This window comes from Protobothrops mucrosquamatus, unplaced genomic scaffold (genome assembly GCF_001527695.2).
Source record: "Protobothrops mucrosquamatus isolate PMUCROS unplaced genomic scaffold, P.Mucros_1.0 scaffold593, whole genome shotgun sequence".
In the NCBI taxonomy this organism is placed as follows: domain Eukaryota; kingdom Metazoa; phylum Chordata; class Lepidosauria; order Squamata; family Viperidae; genus Protobothrops; species Protobothrops mucrosquamatus.
This window is the reverse complement of record NW_015386892.1, coordinates 554,637-572,713: the sequence shown is the minus strand read 5'-3', so window position 1 is coordinate 572,713 and position 18,077 is coordinate 554,637. Positions and strand designations below refer to the sequence as shown.

General features: G+C 48.6%; 2 protein-coding genes across 2 annotated transcripts in view; one reads left to right on the top strand and one right to left on the bottom strand.

The window, feature by feature from the left end:
* Positions 1-3,766: 3,766 nt before the first annotated feature.
* TMEM233 (transmembrane protein 233) lies at positions 3,767-15,359 on the bottom strand. Its single transcript, XM_015817470.1, has 3 exons — positions 15,042-15,359; positions 8,752-8,886; positions 3,767-4,024 (listed from the first exon to the last, which is right to left on the bottom strand). The coding sequence occupies exons 1-3, from the start codon at positions 15,264-15,266 to the stop codon at positions 4,013-4,015; spliced, it is 372 nt and encodes a 123-aa protein (XP_015672956.1). The 5' UTR covers positions 15,267-15,359; the 3' UTR covers positions 3,767-4,012.
* TBC1D10A (TBC1 domain family member 10A) overlaps positions 15,265-18,077 on the top strand; it is a 20,516-nt gene continuing 17,703 nt past the window's right edge. Inside the window, exons 1-2 of the mRNA XM_015817452.1 lie at positions 15,265-15,336; positions 16,901-16,959. Coding sequence (XP_015672938.1) covers positions 15,265-15,336; positions 16,901-16,959 — 131 coding nt within the window. The remainder of the gene's footprint in view (positions 15,337-16,900; positions 16,960-18,077) is intronic.

The following is an 18,077-nucleotide window of genomic DNA, read 5'->3' as shown; positions in this document are numbered from 1 at the left end:
ACCTTGGCTCTTTCATGACCCGTGGACTTCAACTCCCAGAATTCCTGAGCCAGCCACGCTGAGGGGAAAGGGAGAGGTTTCCATACTGAGCCATGCTGGCTCAGGAATTCTGGGAGTTGAAGTCCACGAGTCATGAAAGAGCCAAGGTTGCCTACCCCTGCTCTAGTTTATAGTGACTTTTCTGCTTGCAGGTCTTTGCATTGGGTGATTTTTCAAAAACGAAGGGGACTCGCTCGCTGAACAGTCACTTCATTTCTTATCCAAAAGTTCTTGTCCTAATTATCCACGTAAGCCCAAAATGACCTGCTCACTCACCCAGACTCCATATAGCCGCTCGCCTTAGGATAGGGAGGCAGATGGTATATATATATATAACATGTTTAAATGTCTGTTAGGTATGTGTACACTTTTGAGGGCCCTAAACAGAGGCCCGGGTGGTAAAAATGGTACGTTTCATTTGCACTTCTGTTAGTCTCATTCTCTCCATTTATTTGGCTTTTTCAGCCGGTGCTCTTTCCATGCCAAACTGCTAATGCACCTGCTGTCTATTTACGCATCCTCTGGGGAGAGAAAGCAATGCCGGGCACGTCAGGGCTGCACAAATTACATAATCTGGGCCATTAATGCCGTGCACATGATGTCCTGGGGCTTCTTAGGGACCCTTTTGGCTTGGACACACTATTTCGTACAGGTGACAATGTTGGGAGTTCAAGTATTTGCCAACTGATGAACACCCAGTGGAAATCTGGTATGCTCCTGTCTGATAGGCACCTGTTAAATTTCTTTCTTCGCCGATGTCAACGAGAACAGAGCACAGAGCCAGTTTGGCCTAGTGGTGAATGCACTAGGCAGGAAACTGGGTGACGGTGAGTTCTAGTCCTGCCTTAGGCGTGAAAACTGGCTGGTTGACTTTGGGCCAACTACCAGGAGACAGTGAGTTCTAGTCCTGCCTTAGGCATGAAAGCCAGCTGGGTGACTTTGGGCCAGTCCCTTTTTCTCAGCCCAGCCCACCTCACAGGTCTGTTGTGGGGAAAAATAGGAGGAGGAAGGCTTATTAAGTAGGTTCAATGCCTTGAGTTATTTTAGAGAGAATAGAGGCCGGATACAAACAAAAAAAAAACAAATAACAGCAGGAGATTTTGAAAGGGTCAAAATCCTTGTAATTGGACACCTGAGCGGATCTGGAATCTTTTTTCAGAAGACAGTTCTCTTCGCTCACTCGCCTGCTTTAATAATTCCCCAAAAGCCTGGATGGCATTCCAGTTTTTTGGCAGCACCTACTCAGGCAGGAAAAGTGGAGGAGGCGAATTCTATCTGCAGCTCAGCTTCCGGCCTTCAGCCACTCAAGAATAATTATAGATTTCCGGCGTTGGTTCCTGTGCTGGGCAAATGGGCAACTTTCCGGAGCCCCTAGTAGCAGAGGAGAAAGAAAGCTGGTGTAGCAAGGAAGCGGACCAAACATTACGCTAAGTTTTGTAAGTGTCTAATTGTGGTGTATATATGTATATATCCTACAACTGAGAGCCACTCTGGTTTGTTGGTTAAGGTACTGACCCAGGAACCAGGTTGTGAGTTCTAGTCCTGCTTTAGGCAGGAAAGCCGGCTTTGTGACTTTGGGCCAATCACCGGGAGACGGTCCCCAATCAATCCTCTCTGTTGCTATTCTGGAGGAAAACTGAAAGAGCCTCAGTCCAGCTTCACATGCCCCCATGGAGGGCTCAACCACACCTTGGTGCATGGGCAGATTTTGGCCTTCCAAGGCAACTGGTCCGTGGGCTTTGCTACTTGTGGAACAAAAATCTCTCACGACGCCTCTGGTCTAAATATCTGCTGGGTTTTCACCTCCTCTACTGTAGAGACCTGGGTATATTTAGCAGGCCTTCTCTAGGATTACAGACCAGGATACTGCAGTCGCTGCTCTTTGACAGCTCAGCTGTCCTTAAGACCCGAAGGAGGCTATATCCAGGGACGCCGAGCATCAGTTTTCGGCCTCCATCTGTCTCTGCCTGTAAACCCTGCCAAAGGGGAGAGGCAAGAGGGGGCAGGGATTTGGGACTTGAGTCATCCAGAAATGCTCGGGATGGTAAGGGAGAATTCGACAGCTGAAGCCCACGGCCAGAAGGCTCTCCAGCCCGGCTCTTAGGACAACAAAATAGTGTCAGACCGACTTGCTAATTACAGCTCCAAAGGTGTTGGATGGCCTGACGTCCAACATACCATCTGGGGACGGCCGTTGTGTTTGTGTGCAGCCTCAACCAGGCCATCCCATCGAGCCAAACTCTTTCAAGCTTGGTTTTCAATGAGTTCCGCACAAACCTCGTAAATTTTGTTAAGAGTTTGAGTTTGGTGGTGTGAACCTTGCCGATTCCCACGTTCTTCCCAAGTCCTGCGTCATCAAACCCAAGAGACAAGAATGTCATGGGCGGGTGGCGGCTGGCCTTGTCCAGGCAACTGTGAGTGGGTTGTCTGCACAGGTAACCCTTGACTTAACAACTGTTCGTTTGAAATTACGACGGCCCTGAAGAAAGTAACTTTAGGGCTGGTCCTTGAACTTAGGACCGTCGCAACATCCCCGGGGACATGTGATCCAAATTCAGACACTCAGGAAACAGCACGTGTTTACAGCAGTTGCAGCATCCCGGGGTCATGGGCTGGCTGGGGAATTCTGGGAGTTAGCATCGTAGCCAAGGTGGAGAAACACCGCTCTCAATTATGGCCGACCAACCCTAATTCAGAGTTCCTCAGTCTGCGCCGAAATGACGGAACGAAAGCACATACAAACCAATGCAAGTTTATTCTTTGAATTCCTTAACAAGCAGGACTTTTCATTCTGCAACCTGACCAGGGATCTTGAATCCCCCCCCCAGTTCATGACCACGAAATCACCTTTGAAAAAACGTAAAATAAAATAGGTGGAATACCTGAACCTTTTCCTATAATCCCTGCTCGTAAACCAAGAGACATTACATTTCTCACTGCCATCCTGTCAAGGATTTCTGGATCCGGCACCACAAAGGGAAAGATTGGATAATTTTTTTCACGGTAACAACATACTTGACCTGATTAAATTTCAACTCCCTTTTTCGTGCCTTTGGTTTCTCGGTTTCTCAACGTCACCCCACCACCACCAAAACCGTGTCTTTCGCAGAAGTCCAAGGAGCAGATGATAACTTCGATTTCCAAGCGTTGATTTCCTTCCCTTTACAGAGTAAATAATCCCCCAAGACATCGAAAGTGATGGGTTTATCCCCCCCCCACCCTCATTCCTTCAGGTAGCCACCACGGAGTTGTCGTTCTCTGGATAATGCATGCTTTCTGCAACTCGCAGACAGAAAGGGGTACACAGCCAGTGAAAAGAGGCAGGATCAAAACAGACGCATGACAGATATTGTAAGGCGGGTCAGACTCATTCCTGCCCAAGAGAGAGAGGAAAAAAAGAAGGAGGTTGAAAACATCTCCTGGGTGTGGATGTGTCCTATGGATGCCTTCACCTGAGATGCTACATTGGGTTCATGGATGGAAGTCAGAAGTCCCAGGAAACTCCACCTGTGGGACAGACCTTGCATCCATTCACCGATCCGGAAAAGTTCAGCCAGCAAACATCTCCAGCCTGGGAGACAGCCGAGTGCAAAAGCCGAGGACAGGGCAGGCGAGCTACACGTTACACTTCTGGCGTGCAGGAAAAGGGAGCAGAGGATTTGCCAAAAGGGAGTTCCATAAAGACGTTCTTTAAGAAAGACGTATAATTATTTCCCCCCCCCCTTCTTTTTTCCTGTTTTCGGTTCTTCGGAGGGGAGGGAACTGCTAATCTCTCGACACAGGGAACCCACCGCCAGCAAACGATCACTGGAGATTTCCACCTGTGCCTCGAGCCAGGTTTGTAGGATAAAAATGGAACAAACCAGATCTGGTTTGTTGAGCATCCGTGTTTACATTTTCTTCCTGGGGACAGACCCTCCCCCTGTGTCACGGGCCTGGAGATGGGATACGTTCACATCCCGCATCTCTGCATTCAGATGGTGTGCTGCATTGCAGGAAAAAAATAATAAAAATGAAAATGAAAATGGGGAGGTCCAGGAGAAGGGAAGGGAGGAGAGAGGGGGAGAGGGAAAAAAAGAGGCAGAGAAATTGAGAAAGTTTGACCTAGTAAATTATTCATCCACCGGGCCTAATGGACACATTATTTAATGGTTTGTGTTCCCATTAAACAAACAATCCCTTGCATTAGCAGCTCCCTGCCCTTTTGAATCAAAAGCATTAAGTTCCCATTGACAGATGTCACCTCCCCAACACTAAAAGCTGAATTATGCATCAGGGCAGTCTAAAGAAATCAATATCCAGCCCACTTGTCAGGAAATGACTCCAGCTTTGCTAATGTTGGAACCTTTTTTTTGGGGGGGGGGGTTTCCAATGTTTTCATAAAACCCCTCCAGCTTGAACATGGAATGCGCCACCAGGCTCTCCTTAGGCCATTTCTGGAGATGCTACAGGATGAACTTGGAACATCAGGGATGACCCAGCAGTCAACCCTGGCAACAGTTGACCCTGGAGAAATTACTGGCCACAACTGATCCCAATATTTCTGTTCTTAAGCGAGACATTTGTTAAGTGAGTTTGGCTCCGTTTTACCACCTTCCTTGCCACATTTGTGAAGGAAATCACCGCGTTTGTTCAGTTAGTAACACGGTCGCTAAGCGAATCTGGCTTGCTTCCCTGTGGATTTTGCTTGTCAGGAGGTCACTAAAGGGGATCACATGATCCCAGGACACTGCAACCGTCGTAAGTACACGCCAGTTGCCAAGCCTGTGAATTTTGATCCTGTGAGCACGGAGATGGCTGCAACGGTCGTAAGTGTGAAAAGCGGTCATAACTCGCTTTTTTTCAGTACCGTTGTAACTTTGCTCACCAATTTGCAAGTCAAGGACTAACTGTGTTCCCAGGGTTGCCAACTGACCGGGAAAGATGGGGCCCAAATCGCTCCGAAGCAAATAAGCGAGGCATCTTTCTGCCGGGACGTGATTTATGCCATTTTATTGCTGTCTCTTCTCTTTGCAAGCGGGCGCTTTTCCAAATGAAGAGTTTCGCTCGCAGCTGCCCATTTTCATTTACAAGCAGGCCTCTGGGGGCCCCCAAAGCTATTCTGGTAAATCATGATCAGCCTCAAGCAGAGATTCTTCCAAGCAAGGCTGAATTAGCACTCCCTGGAGTCTCTCCCTCGTCTTCCCAGCCTTCAACTTTCTTGGCGACTCGATTCCAGCGTGATGGCAAATTGCAGGCATCGTTTTGAATGCTGGTATCCTGGCTCTTCCACTTTGCAATCCCCTGCTAAGCTAAGGAACTTCACACACAGATATTTTGGTGTTTTTTTTTTGCAAGAATCTCACTCCCTCGTGAAATGCTTCTTATTTGCCAGCTGCCCCTTCATTAGCACCCGTGTTAACAATCATCTTTCAGACATGTGCAGTCTTCTGCTCGCTTAATTAAAGGCGCTCTTTGAGTTGATGGAGTCCCTCTCAAAGCAATTAATCCAACCGCCACCAACGGGAAAAGCATGAACATAAAAACGTAGCTCTGAAGAGCTGGAAGGGACCCTAAGGATCATCCAGTCTAGTGGTTTGCAAAGATGGCAACTTGGTAGTATGTGTAGACTTCAACTCCCAGAATTCCCTAGCCAGCATGGGTTGACTTCATCTCCCAGAATTCTCTAGCTAGCAAAGGTGAACCTCCAAGGTCCCTTCCAGCTTCTACTCTACTCTACTCTACTCTACTCTACTCTACTTCTGTTCTACTCTACTCTACTTCTGTTCTACTCTACTCTACTCTACTCTACTCTACTTCTATTCTATTCTATTCTATTCTATTCTATTCTATTCTATTCTATTCTATTCTATTCTATTCTATTCTATTCCTTAAATCTCCTTTTTTGCGATTTGGCTGTGAACGTGATTTTTCTCCTTTCCACCCACAGAGGGCGCTGAACACAGCTCGCCCCAGCGAAGAATGGAATGAAAACACAATTAAAAACCTAATTAAATGTGCATTAGGAACACAAGTGCTTCCTCCATCGGTACTTTGATAAGCAATGTCCATTGATTACGTGGATAAGGCTTGGAGCGTCGCCGAACTCCGAAGCCCCTTCCCCAAGTCACTAATCCGTCAGGCTGCAGGTGCCACCCCCCACCCCAACAGCCTTTCCTACGAGGTCAACTCATGAATGCAGCCTTGCATGTGAAGCTGCTCCCCTTTCTATGGGTATCATTGTGTTATTAGATGAATGAAAGGGGTGGAAATGCAAGGCAATTCTGGTTTTGGCCTTCTGATGCAAGCTCCACCCAATTTTTATGGGAATTGAACCATCGAGGCCCCCGTCACGATTTTTTTTTTTTTGAACGACTGCCAGTCCTTCGACTTACAACAGTTGATTTAAAGACCATTCAAAGTCACAACAGCACTGGGAAAAAAATGACTTAGGGCCATTTTTTCACCCTTACGACTGTTGCAGCCTCCCCATGGTCACGGGATCAAAATTCGGACGCTTGGCAACCGACTCATACTTACGACGGTCGCAGCGTCCAGGGGCCACCCGATCCCCTTTTGTGACTGTCTAACCAGCCAAGCCAGAGTAAGGGGAACATTGGATAACATGCCGTAAGCAGTCAAAAGCACAAAATAAACATACAACAGGCTAATCCAGCCCAAGAAATGTGATCACATCCCTCTAACATTCTCATTTATTCTTCATTTTTCGCTCTCCTAATTTGCCCCAGAAATTCACCAGGTGGATTGCAAAGCTAGCAAAAACCTTAAAAGTGCAAAACACAAGACGTGCCCCAAACTCTTGGGGGGGGGGGGAAGAAAAAAAAGAAAACCCCTATAACAGCACAATGCCATGGAGACATGCAGGGAATAAATAGTGCTGAAAAGAGAAACGTAGTACAGCCGGGGTCCCCCCACCCCCAGGGCCGTGGCCCTCCACCAGGTGTGGCAGACAGGCTTTAAAAGGGTGATAATTTGATAGAAGTGCACTCAAAAACTCGTGGGCTCTAGCAGCAGGGTGGTTAGCTGTTCTTTCAATTCCCCTGGCTGCTGAAATTTTGCATTAATCGTCGGGCCTCGTCCAGCTTAATGGAAAAAAATAATAATGTTAATTTCCTTCCTCTCCTGATCCTAACCGTGCCCTCTTTGGCAGAGATGTTAGCTTTCCACAGACAATAATTGCATCAGATCCTATTTTGAAAGGAGAGAGAGCGAGAAAAGAAGACGAGAAAAGAGGAAAGTCTTGAAAGCTTCTCAATATCGTTGAACTACAACTTCCATCGTCCCTGATCACTAACTATAGGAGAGCCAGTTTGGTCTAGTGCAGGGGTAGGCAACCTTGGCTCTTTTATGACTCGTGGACTTCAACTCCCAGCATGGCTGGCTCAGGAATTCTGGGAGTTGAAGTCCACGAGTCATAAAAGAGCCAAGGTTGCCTACCTCTGGTCTAGTGGTTAAGGTGCTAGCCTAGGAACCAGGAGACAGTGAGTTCTAGTCATTTGTCCAGAATAGTAACGGGGTATCTTGCTTGATCGTGAGTTGGACAAGGTCCCTTCCAACTCTATTATTCTGTATTAGCCACGAAAACTGACTGGGTGACCCTGGGCCAATCACCAGGAGACTGTGAGTTCTAGTCCCATTACAGATGGGCTGGCCGCTGGAATCAATGTACTGTATATAGCCGCCCATCTCCTAGCGGTGATTTGGGGGAAGTGCACGAAAGATTAAAAGCCAACAAATGCAATAATCATCAATACATTTCTTGAACAGATATGGAGACAGGCTACCCATCTCTAGAGCCCAGGAGAGGAAAAGGAGACAGACCTACAAATAACAACAATTTGAGGTAGGCGATGAGCTCTTTGGGCCCAATTTTATATCATCCCCATCTTGATTGATGGACCAATTTGGGAAGGCCGGGGTTTTCTTTTATGGCGGGGGAATCAAACCCCTCTGAAGGACAGCAGGTCGGGAGATGAAACATTTATTGCACCGTGTTTTGCTTTTTCTATGGAGAGATTAAGGTAGCCAGGTGGGAATCCCTGCTTCTCTGATGCCCACCACAACCTTGTCTGTCAGGGCTGGGATGGAAGAGATGGGCCCAAAGGTAGCCCCATAGCACCTGATTTGGTTCTTCTCTTGGTTCCGTCCAGCTCTTAAGCTTTCTACCACTCTGGTCTGTTTGTAATCGCTATCCAGGGTACTGAACCTGCTTCCTAAATCCTGCTTTATTCACTTGTCTATCCTACTGTATATCTATATTATCTATAACTACCGTATTTCCCCGAAAATAAGACCCAACCAGAAAATAAGCCTTAGCATGATTTTTTCAGGACGCTCCATAATATAAGCCCCACCCCCAAAATAAGCACCGGGTTAAGATTGTCAGCATTTAGTACCGTATTTTCCCAAATATTTCCCCTACCTGGAGAATAAGCCCTAATGCGTCTTTAATATAAGACCTGGTCTTATTTTTGGGAAACACGGTATATCATTTATATCATCTATATTTACTTTCATCCATCCATCCATCCTTGGAGAACCAGGGACAGTCCGTTGTGTTGAGAAATCTAGAACCTGTCAGCTGTGTTGAATCTCCACTACCCATCCCTCCCCTAGGCTGGGCTGGAGGGTGGGTGATGGGTATTGCAGTCCTGCTACACACCAGCCTGAGGACAATGAAATACAAGCCACGGGCAACCCAAGCCGGCTTACCGTAGTATAATGGACAATACAAAGGATTGCAATCATCAAGATACCGATCAGAATTGACGCGATGGCGACCAGCAGAGCCGTGTGGCCCAGCCTTCTCGATCCTTCGATGTCGCCTTGATTGTAGCTGTTTAACGCCTGCAGAAGAAACAAGAAGAAGGCAGATGCAGCCCAGGTTAAAAATCTCGACATTAGCGTCACCTGTTCTATTACACGTGGAGCTCTGGAGACAAAAACATAGGAAGAACAGTTGCAGGAATTGGGGATGTCTAGTCTTAGAGAAGAGAAAGACTTGGGGCGACATGATAGCAGTGTTCCAGTATTTGAGGGGCTGCCACAAAGAAGAGGGGGTCCAGCTATTCTCCAGAGCACCTGAAGACAGGACAAGAAGTCAAGGATGGAAACTAATCAAGGAGAGAAGCAACCTGGAATGAAGGAGAAAGTTCCTAACAGTGAGGACAATTAACCAGTGGAATTGATTTCCTTTAGAACAGGGGGTCTTCAAACTTGGCCCTCTTATGACTTGTGGACTTCAGCTCCCAGAATTCCTCAGCCAGCTGGGAATTCTGGGAGTTGAAGTCCACAAGTCATAAGAGGGCCAAGTTTGAAGACCCCTGCTCTAGAAGTTGTGGGTGCTTCATCACTGGAGGTTTTCAAGAAGAGACTGGACAGCCACCTGTCTGAAATGGGATAGGGTCTCCTGCTTGAGCAGGGGGTTTGACTAGAAGACCTCTAAGGTCCCTTCCAGCTCAATTCGGATTGAAAGGTCAAGATCCATTCGGGCACTTCTGCGTAGGAGGGCATTCTCACAAACAGCTTGGCTGGATAGCCGTTGGGCCTCCTTGGAATTGGCCCCCTTCTGTGATCAGAAAGTTGTTAATTACTAGCTGAACAACGGCAGCGAATCCCTCAACCACTGTGACAAGCAAGGTCGTATAAACGGGGCAAAACTCCCAATGTCACCGTAAAAAGGGACGTAGGGCCCTTTTTCACACTCGCGACTGTTGCGGCCTCCCCCGGGTCACATGATCAACATTCAAACGCTTGGCAATTGACTCGTATTTATGACAGTCACAGCGTCCGGGGGTTTGTGTCCTGCGATCCCCTTTTTGTGATCAACAGGGGAAGGGCCGGATTCGCTTAACGACCGTGTGACTCATTTAACTGCTCTGGCGATTTGCTTAACAATGGTGGTGAGAAGAACGGTGTCGTAAGATGGGGCAAAATTCAATGAAAGAAATGAAACAGAAGTTTCGGGCTTGGCTGTGGTCGCAAGACGGCCTGGATTTGCCTGGATTCGGGGGGGGGAATAAAATTGCACATCCGAGCCAGTTACGAGGCCCCACCCAAAGCCCAAAAGCAGCCATTTAAATCCAGCCCTCTGAGGACACGTCTGCCCTCTCCTCCCGGCCCTCCGAAACATGGAGAAGCCGCTTAACACAAACAGATCTCATTACCGCAAGGGGACACCGAAGCAGCCAACGCAGGCAACCACTCAAAGTCCCAAGGGCCGGGCCTGAAAACTTGACCCTCTCTGAGGTCAAGAGTAAGATGACCCTCAGAAGGGAGGGGCTCTTTGAATTGAACTGGGAACAGAGATCTGAAACACTTTAAAAAAAATTATAGAGGTAGTCCTTGGTTTATGGCCACCGTTGAGCCTGGAATCTCTGTTGCTAACTGAGACATTGGTTGAAGGGAGTTTCGTTCCGTTTCGCCACCTTTCTCATCCCGGTCGTTGAGCGAGTCTGTTGTTGTTAAGCAAGCCACGCGGTTGATAAGGGCCCCATTTTGCAACTCGCCTTGCCACGTTTGTTAAGCAAATCGCCGACGTTTGTTAAATTAGTCACACGGTTGTGAAGTGATACCTGGCTTAGACCAAGGCTCTCCAAACGTAGCAACTGTAAGACGTGTGGACTTCAACTCCCAGAATTCCCCAGCCAGCCCTCAATCCTGGGAATTGAAGTCCACAAGTCTTAAAGTTGCTATGTTTGGAAACCCCTGGAGTAGACTATTTCAAGAATAGATGAGACAACCATTTGACCGGTATGGTATAAGGTCTCCTGCCTTGAGCGAGGGGTTGGACTAGAAGACCTCCGAGGTCCCTTCCGGTCCTATGATTCAATAATAATAATAATAATAATAATAATAATAATAATAATAATGAGGAGGAGGAGGAAGAGGAAGAGGAAGAGGAAGAGGAAGAGGAAGAGGAAGAAGAAAAAGAAGAAGAAGAAGAAGAAGAAGAAGAAGAAGAAGAAGAAGAAGAAGAAGAAGAAGAAGAAGAAGAAGAAGAAGAAGAAGAAGAAGTAGTAGTAGTAGTAGTAGTAGTAGTAGTAGTAGTAGTAGTAGTAGTTGGAAGGGACCTTGGAGGTCATCTAGTCCAACCCCCTGCTCAGGCAGGAAACCCGATACCATTTCAAACAAATGGCTGTCCAATCTCTTCTTAAAAACTTCCAATGTTACAACTTCTGGAGGCAGGTTGTTCCACCGATTAATTGTTCTCACTGTCAGGAAATTCCTCCTTAGTTCCAGGTTGCTTCTCTTTTTGGGTAGTTTCCATCTGTTGCTTCTTGTCCTGCCTTCAGGGGCTTTGGAGCATAGATTGACCCCCCGCACTCTTCTTTGGGGCAGCCCCTGAGATATTAAGTTATAAGCAGTGCAAAAAAAAGGGACTGGGACTGGAGCTTGTTCCCCGTCCATTCTCCCAGCAGATCCGTTTTGCCCAACGGGGCAATTTTATATCCCAGCTTGAAAAAGCATCACCACTGTCTACACGCCTCAGAGGGCTTCCCGTTGCAGAAACTCAGAAAGCGAGCGCGTGGGTGGAGGAGCTACCCCCGCCCCCCCATCTCGCCAATCTTGCCTGCCTGCTTCCACATCCTGTTGGCTGAGGAGCTTCCCTCAGATCTCAGCCGGTTTGGCAAGGCTCCCTGTATCTCCCGGAGCTTCAAAAGATCCCGTTGTCTCTTTTCTAAGTAATGCACTGCAGTCCATTAAGGCTGCTAAATGCCTTAGTCTTGTTTTTGGCCCAGATCCTTCTCCCTGTCTGGGATCAATAGAGAAAGGGTGTGACTTCTGCTGCAGAGGGCTGCAACCACAATCTGAGCTTGTGCTGGTCACCCCCAAGGACCAGACGGGGTCCACCTCTTCTCCAAAGCACCTGAAGGCAGGACAAGAAGCGAGGGATGGAAACTAATCAAGGAGAGAAGCAATTTAGAGAAATCTCCTGATAATTAGAACAATTAATCAGTAGGACGGGACGGGACAGTCACTTGTCTGGAGTGGTCTAGGTTAGGATCTCCTGCTTGAGCAGGGGGTTGGACTAGAAGACCTCCAAGGTCTCTCCCAACTCTGTTATGCCTGTTCTGTGTTCTATGCAAGTAAGGTGAGCCCAGCCAATAAGGGAACTCCACTGTGTCACCACCAGCAAAAGAGTGATTATAATCCAAGCAGGATTTGGGGGAAGAATTATATTCTAATCTCAAATCCTAGATCTGCAGGGCCTGTTGTTTATATTGCATAGTTACAGGTGCTTCATCACGGGAGGTTTTCAAGAAGAGATTGGACAACTGTTAGAACGAAGAAGAAATTTCCTGACACTTAGAACAATTAACCAGTGGAACAACCTGCCTCCAGAAGTTGTGGGTGCTCCGACACTGGAGGTTTTTAAGAAGAGACTGGACAGCCACATGTCTGGAATGGTATAGGCAGGTTTCCTGCCTGAGCAGGGGGTTGGACTAGAAGACCACCAAGGTCCCTTAGTTTGTCTGTTTGTGACTCACCATCTTCCATAACGTGGTAAGCCACCTTCAATGGCTGTATGGATGGAAGACATTTGGCCTATTGTGGATATATCTCATCAACCATGGTTAAGAGTCTTCCACTTACAGACCACAAGTGGGATCAGACTTTCTAGCGCTAAGCACTTGTTAAGTCAGACACCCAATGTTGCGTCCTTTTTGCCAGGTGCTTAAGGGAATCACACAATTGTGAAGCCGATCCAGGGTCCTCCATTGGCTCCGATTGTTGGAAGCTGGCTGGGAAGGCCACAGACGATGATCCCAGGACCCCAGGATGCTGTGAACATCATGAATACATGTTGGTTGCCAAGCAACCACATTTTGATCATGTGACCCTGGGGAGGCCACAATGTTTGTAAACGTGAGGACCGACTGGTGGCTGTTTCCCCATCATGGTCATCGTGCTAGAAAAAGTGGGACATTTACTGATTCCTATATTTATCTATCCTCTTTCCACTCCAGTGAATATTCAGGGTGAAAAGCAAAGCTAAAGGACGACAACATTCGAAATTTCAAACACCGACGAACATAACCACCAAAACAGGCCGCCATAACAGCCTCGAAAGCGATGAATCCTTTACAGCTTGTCTAAACAAATCAATCCAGAGCGCTTCCTCAAGACGGGCTGGACTAGAAGACCTCTAAGGTCCAATTCAGTTACTCTGTTCTGCAATGAAACAAATTACCAGGCTCAAAATTATCTTATTTTGGACACGTTAGGTGAAGGCCCAGCTTCCTTCAGAAGTATATAATTCAGGATGAGGTGGAAGGAGAAAGCCTAGAATATAGAAGAATTGGTAGGGACCTTGGAGGTCTTCTAGTCTCAATGGCAAGAGATTATGCCATTCCAAACGAAGGGCTGTCCAATCTTAGCACCTAAGAATAGAGGCAGTTCAAAGAAGGATAATTTTTTTGTGTAAAATTAGGGGTTTCAGGACTGATCAATATTTGCTAAATTCAGTATTTCTAGACGTATCTTTCTGAAGGCTTCAGTCACGATTGGTATAACAACGGAATTCCTTTCCCATAAGTACAACTTTGATCAGCAAATCCTGGTGCTTTGTAATTCCCCCCCCCCTCAATTGTTTCTCTTTCATCCTAGCATCTCCCAAAATAGCAACATCAATGAAACTGGGTTTTCTTCCTTTCAACCAAACTGCGCAACCACAAAAATATACACTCCCAAGGAGATTCCACCATCTGTCTTTAGAACTGAGGTATACCTTGCTTGGCATCGGGATAGGAGACCACCAGGTCAGCCCAGAGCGATATAGGCTGGAATCTAAACCATAGCAAAACAGAAGGAAGCAACGCAAAGTATTCTATCGTTTCCAAGAAAATAGCACAGCCTGGTCTTTTTTGCTTCCAAGTGATGTTTGAGGAAATGAAGGACGTTAAATGGGTTCTAGGTGACCTGAAATTTTAAGATCGCTTTTTTACATTTGCAAATGTTCATCAACACACAAGAATGTCCTGGCATGGATCTTCCCCAAAGGCTGATATTCCAGAATCTTTCAGCATAAATGGCAAAAGAAGGGCTAAGAGAGAGACAGACAACAGCAGTTAAAAGTGAACTTCAAGCTGTCTCCAATTCCCACATACAAACTGGTTAATGGAAGTATTTCAACCTTTGGTGGCAACCCGGAGATTTGAGACTTCCTGTCCGGAGAATTCCTCAGGATCTCTTCTATAAATTCCCCCACCTTTGCAATTTTAATACTTCTACCCCACTTCCAGACTTGAGCTGGGGGCATTTAGGGCAAAAGCACCCAGTGCCCAGCCCCACACGCTGATAAAGCGCAATCAAGCAAACCAACCCCGGGTATATTTTGGAGAGAAGATTGGAAGCCAGTTTTAGAGACGCAAACCCGGTTAACCGTTTACACATTGCGATACTAGAGCCTGGACCAAGTTGCAACTTGCGGGATCCGCACCTTCAACCAATTCCTAAGCAAAACCCGGCAGGATCCGCGCAGCGGCTACCAGCGCCCGTCGCCTCGAAAACGGGAAGGCAGCGCTGAGCCTGAAACGATCCCTTTGGGTTTCCCTCTTCCTGTCCCGAGGCCAGAGCACCTAGAGAGCCCGTCTCCTTGGTCCCCGAGAGGCCGACCCCTAGCCCCCAACCCCGCGCCCCCAAACCCACCTTTCCCTGCAGTTGCCCCTCGCTTAGCCCCCAACATCCAGATGGAGCGCCTCGTGCGTAAAAGCGCACAAGCGCCCTTGCTCAAAAGGGAAGGGAGAAAGGCTGACGGTGAGGACCGGGGGGGGGAGGGTGGCGTTTGAGAAGGGGAGCAAGATAACACGGGGGGGACCCGGGGAGGGGTCTCCTCCTCCCCCTCCCGCTTCCGTTTTCAGGGGTGCCCAGGCGCATGGGACGGCTCCCCCGACGGCGAGGAGGCGCTGAGTCCCGGACAGGTCCTGGTAACATTTGGGCAGGGCGCGGAGTGCCAGCGGGGTCCCTCGCTTCCCCGCCCCTGTCCCCCCCCCACTCACCAGGATCGAAAAAACGAAGGCGGCGATGTTGACGGGGTACGCAGGGCAGAAGCAGGACAAAATGCTCAGCCACAAGTAGTTTTTGGGCGCGGGGCGCGGCTCCTCTTCCTCTTCGGGGCCCGGGATCTCCTCGGCGCCGTTCAGCTGGAGCTCGGCACCGCTGCCGGTCTTCTCCAGGCCCCGCTTGAGGTCGGAGTAAGCCGGGGGAGGCGACGAGCCCGCCATGGGGGGAGCCCGAGAAGACGGCGAGGCGAAGTCGGACGGGGCGGACGGCGGAGAGCGCAAGGAGAAGAGCGTGGGAACTGGCTCAGCCCGGGCTCATTCCTCTGCCCGTTCGGGAACCACGACGCTGCTGCCCCCCCCCAAAAAAAAAAGCCCCAGCCGAGCCCGGCTCGCTCCGGACCCCGGCTCAGGTTTCGCTCCAAGAGAAGACGCGCTCGCCAGCTGAGCCAAGGCGCGCCTGGAGCTCCGCGCCGCCTCGGGTACCCCCGCACCAGCAGCGGCTCGGGGAGGGGAGGGGGGGAGAGGCGCCTGATTGGCCGAAGACAGCCCTCTTTGACCCAATCAGCGTTGGGGAAAGACGGGGAGACGGGGGCAGAAAGGCTGCGGGGGGGGGGAAGCCCGAATGGGAAACTTGAACTTAGAGAGGGGGGACCTCAGAGGTCTTCTAGTCTAGGCCACCCACCAGATGATGCTGGACTTTTAGGCGAGCCTTTTTCTTTGGGTTGTTTTTTTGGCTGGGGAGGCTGGGAACGAGAGTCTAAGAAAGAAAAAAAATGTTGAGGCTCTAAGAAAGAGTAGAGAGAAGAGAAGTAAAGATGATCAGGGGACTGAAAGCTAAAACATATGAAGAAAGGTTGCAGGAACTGGCCGAGCAGTTTAATGAAAATAAGGACGAAGGGATATCATGATAGCCGAGTTCCAATATCTCAGGGGCTGCCACAAGGAAGAGGGGGGTCAAGCTATTCTCCAAAGCACCTGAAGGCAGGACAAGAAGCAACGGATGGAAACTAACCAAAGAGAGAAGCAACCTGGAACTAAGGAGGAATTTCCTGACAGTGAGAACAATTAATCAGTGGGACAACTTGCCTCCAGAAGCTGTAACAAGTTTTAAGCTGAGTTGGATGGAGAATCTCAGAACCTCAGCCCAGGCTCTAAATATCCTGCTTCAGCAGTAGAGGCTCTTTAGAAGTCCCCAAAAGACAGCCTTATAAATCAATCCGCAGAGAAAATTGCATTAATGTGCTTTCTCCCAGTGTAGAAACCCTTGGCTGGATTCTCACGGTGTCCCACTCAGCTGAATCATCTCCATTTTGCTGTTAGATGCTCGCCTTTTCAAAAGATTTATATAACCCTCCATCGGGAAGTGAAGGATCTCTAAATGCCTTTTCAAGCGCTTACTAACTCTAAAGGAGGATATTTGTAGCTCAGGGCTGAAATGAGAGGGTCCTTGGCGCTTTCTGAATCTAATTGTTTTCTTGCGGATGGTTCATTACCAAACTAGGCAGAAGAGAGTGGGGTTTGTGGAGAGGAGGAGGAGGAGGAGGAGGAGGAGGAGGAAGAAGAAGAAGAAGAAGAAGAAGAAGAGGAGGAGGAGGAGGAGGACTGTGGGATTCTTGACGCTCTCTGAGTTTCATTGTTTTCTTGTAGACATTTCATTTCTTGGAAGACATTTCGCTTTTAATCCGAGAAGCTTCTTCAGTTCTGGAAGGATGGTGGGGAGATGGAAGATTTCATTCTGACAGGATGGGGAAGAGAGGGGAGGAATGGAAGGATTGTGTTTCTTTGCAGTCACCTGGTTGTTTAGTACTCCCCGTGAGAGCTCTTGAGGCCACTTGTGGATTTATTTGTGCTGTCAGGCTCACCTGAATCAGTGGGCAAATGGGCGCCGGACCTTCTTGGGACTGCTGAAAGGACGGTGTTGTAAACAGGAGAGAGGTGGGGGTTGTATCCCTCCCCCTCTGTTGAGAGTTCAGTTTTAATCCAGAGGGCTTCTTTTTACCCCTCCTTACCCCAGGGGCCCTCTCAATCCAGAAGGCGGACTGATTATGCAGGTTGTGTGTGTATATGTTCACTTCTCTTCTGTGTGTTCTCACCATCAGGGTCCCTGAGCTGGTGCGTTAACCGTGGCTAATATTGCACCCACCCTGACCGTTTCAATGGTGCTGGGAAGGGTAGCCTGCGATTCAGTGCCTTAAGTTAGAGGGGGCGATCTATGCTGGAAGAGCCCCAGTGCCAATAGCACCCACTGCCAATCTGAGACTGGGCACGGATTGCATCTGAACTCAACAAGGGAATACAGAGTGAAACGTGGGTTTCGTGCCCTGGCTGGAAACAGCACTTTGGAAAGCTGGCGTAGCAAGTTAGAGAGCTAGAAATTGATCCGCTACTAAACAGCGTCGGTTTGCTGTTACTTACTGATGGGACTTGGGGTACTTTATTGCTATTGGAGGAGTACAGGGGAGGGAAAGGGGGGGGAGGAAGCCATCTGAGGCAGGGGGAATTTTCCCTTTGGAGGGAGGGAGGGGAGGCCTTGAAGAAGGAATTCGACCACCATTCGGTAAACACGGGGCGAGGCGGGTGAGAAATATATATATATTTATTATAACTTTTTGCAAATGTTAAGGACTACTGTGGTCGGCAGGTGGCAGCATCTGCAAGCTTTTCTTTTGGGGAATTTTTTTTGCAAAGGAAAAGCACCCCCAAATGACTACATGGCTGGATCCCGACGACATACGGGGTTGCAAGCTCACCAGCTACCTCGCAGCCTAGTGCAGACTCTGCCCGCAGAGCCTTTTTTTTTAACCCGGTTAAACCAACAGGTTGCATCAGGTTTCGCAGGAAGCCAGCCTCTCATTAGACCTGCAATTAGCCTGGTTTGCTTTGGCTCAGCACGCTGGGTGATCGAGTCAATCGCGGCTCGCTACCTGCGATTCCTAGCTTGCCGCGGTTTATTCCGCAAGCCACGGTTAAGGCGAGGCTAGTTTAGCGCCCCCTGCCGGGCTGGACACTTTCTGCCAACTTAGCGCCGTCCAG

Bases quoted from the DNA above. Each gene is read 5' to 3' on its own strand.
- TMEM233 (XM_015817470.1), bottom strand. From the start codon at position 15,266: ATGGCGGGCTCGTCGCCTCCCCCGGCTTACTCCGACCTCAAGCGGGGC. The intron at 8,887-15,041 runs GTGAGTGGGGGG...TTTCTTCTGCAG, and splicing joins CCTTCGTTTTTTCGATCCTG to GCGTTAAACAGCTACAATCA.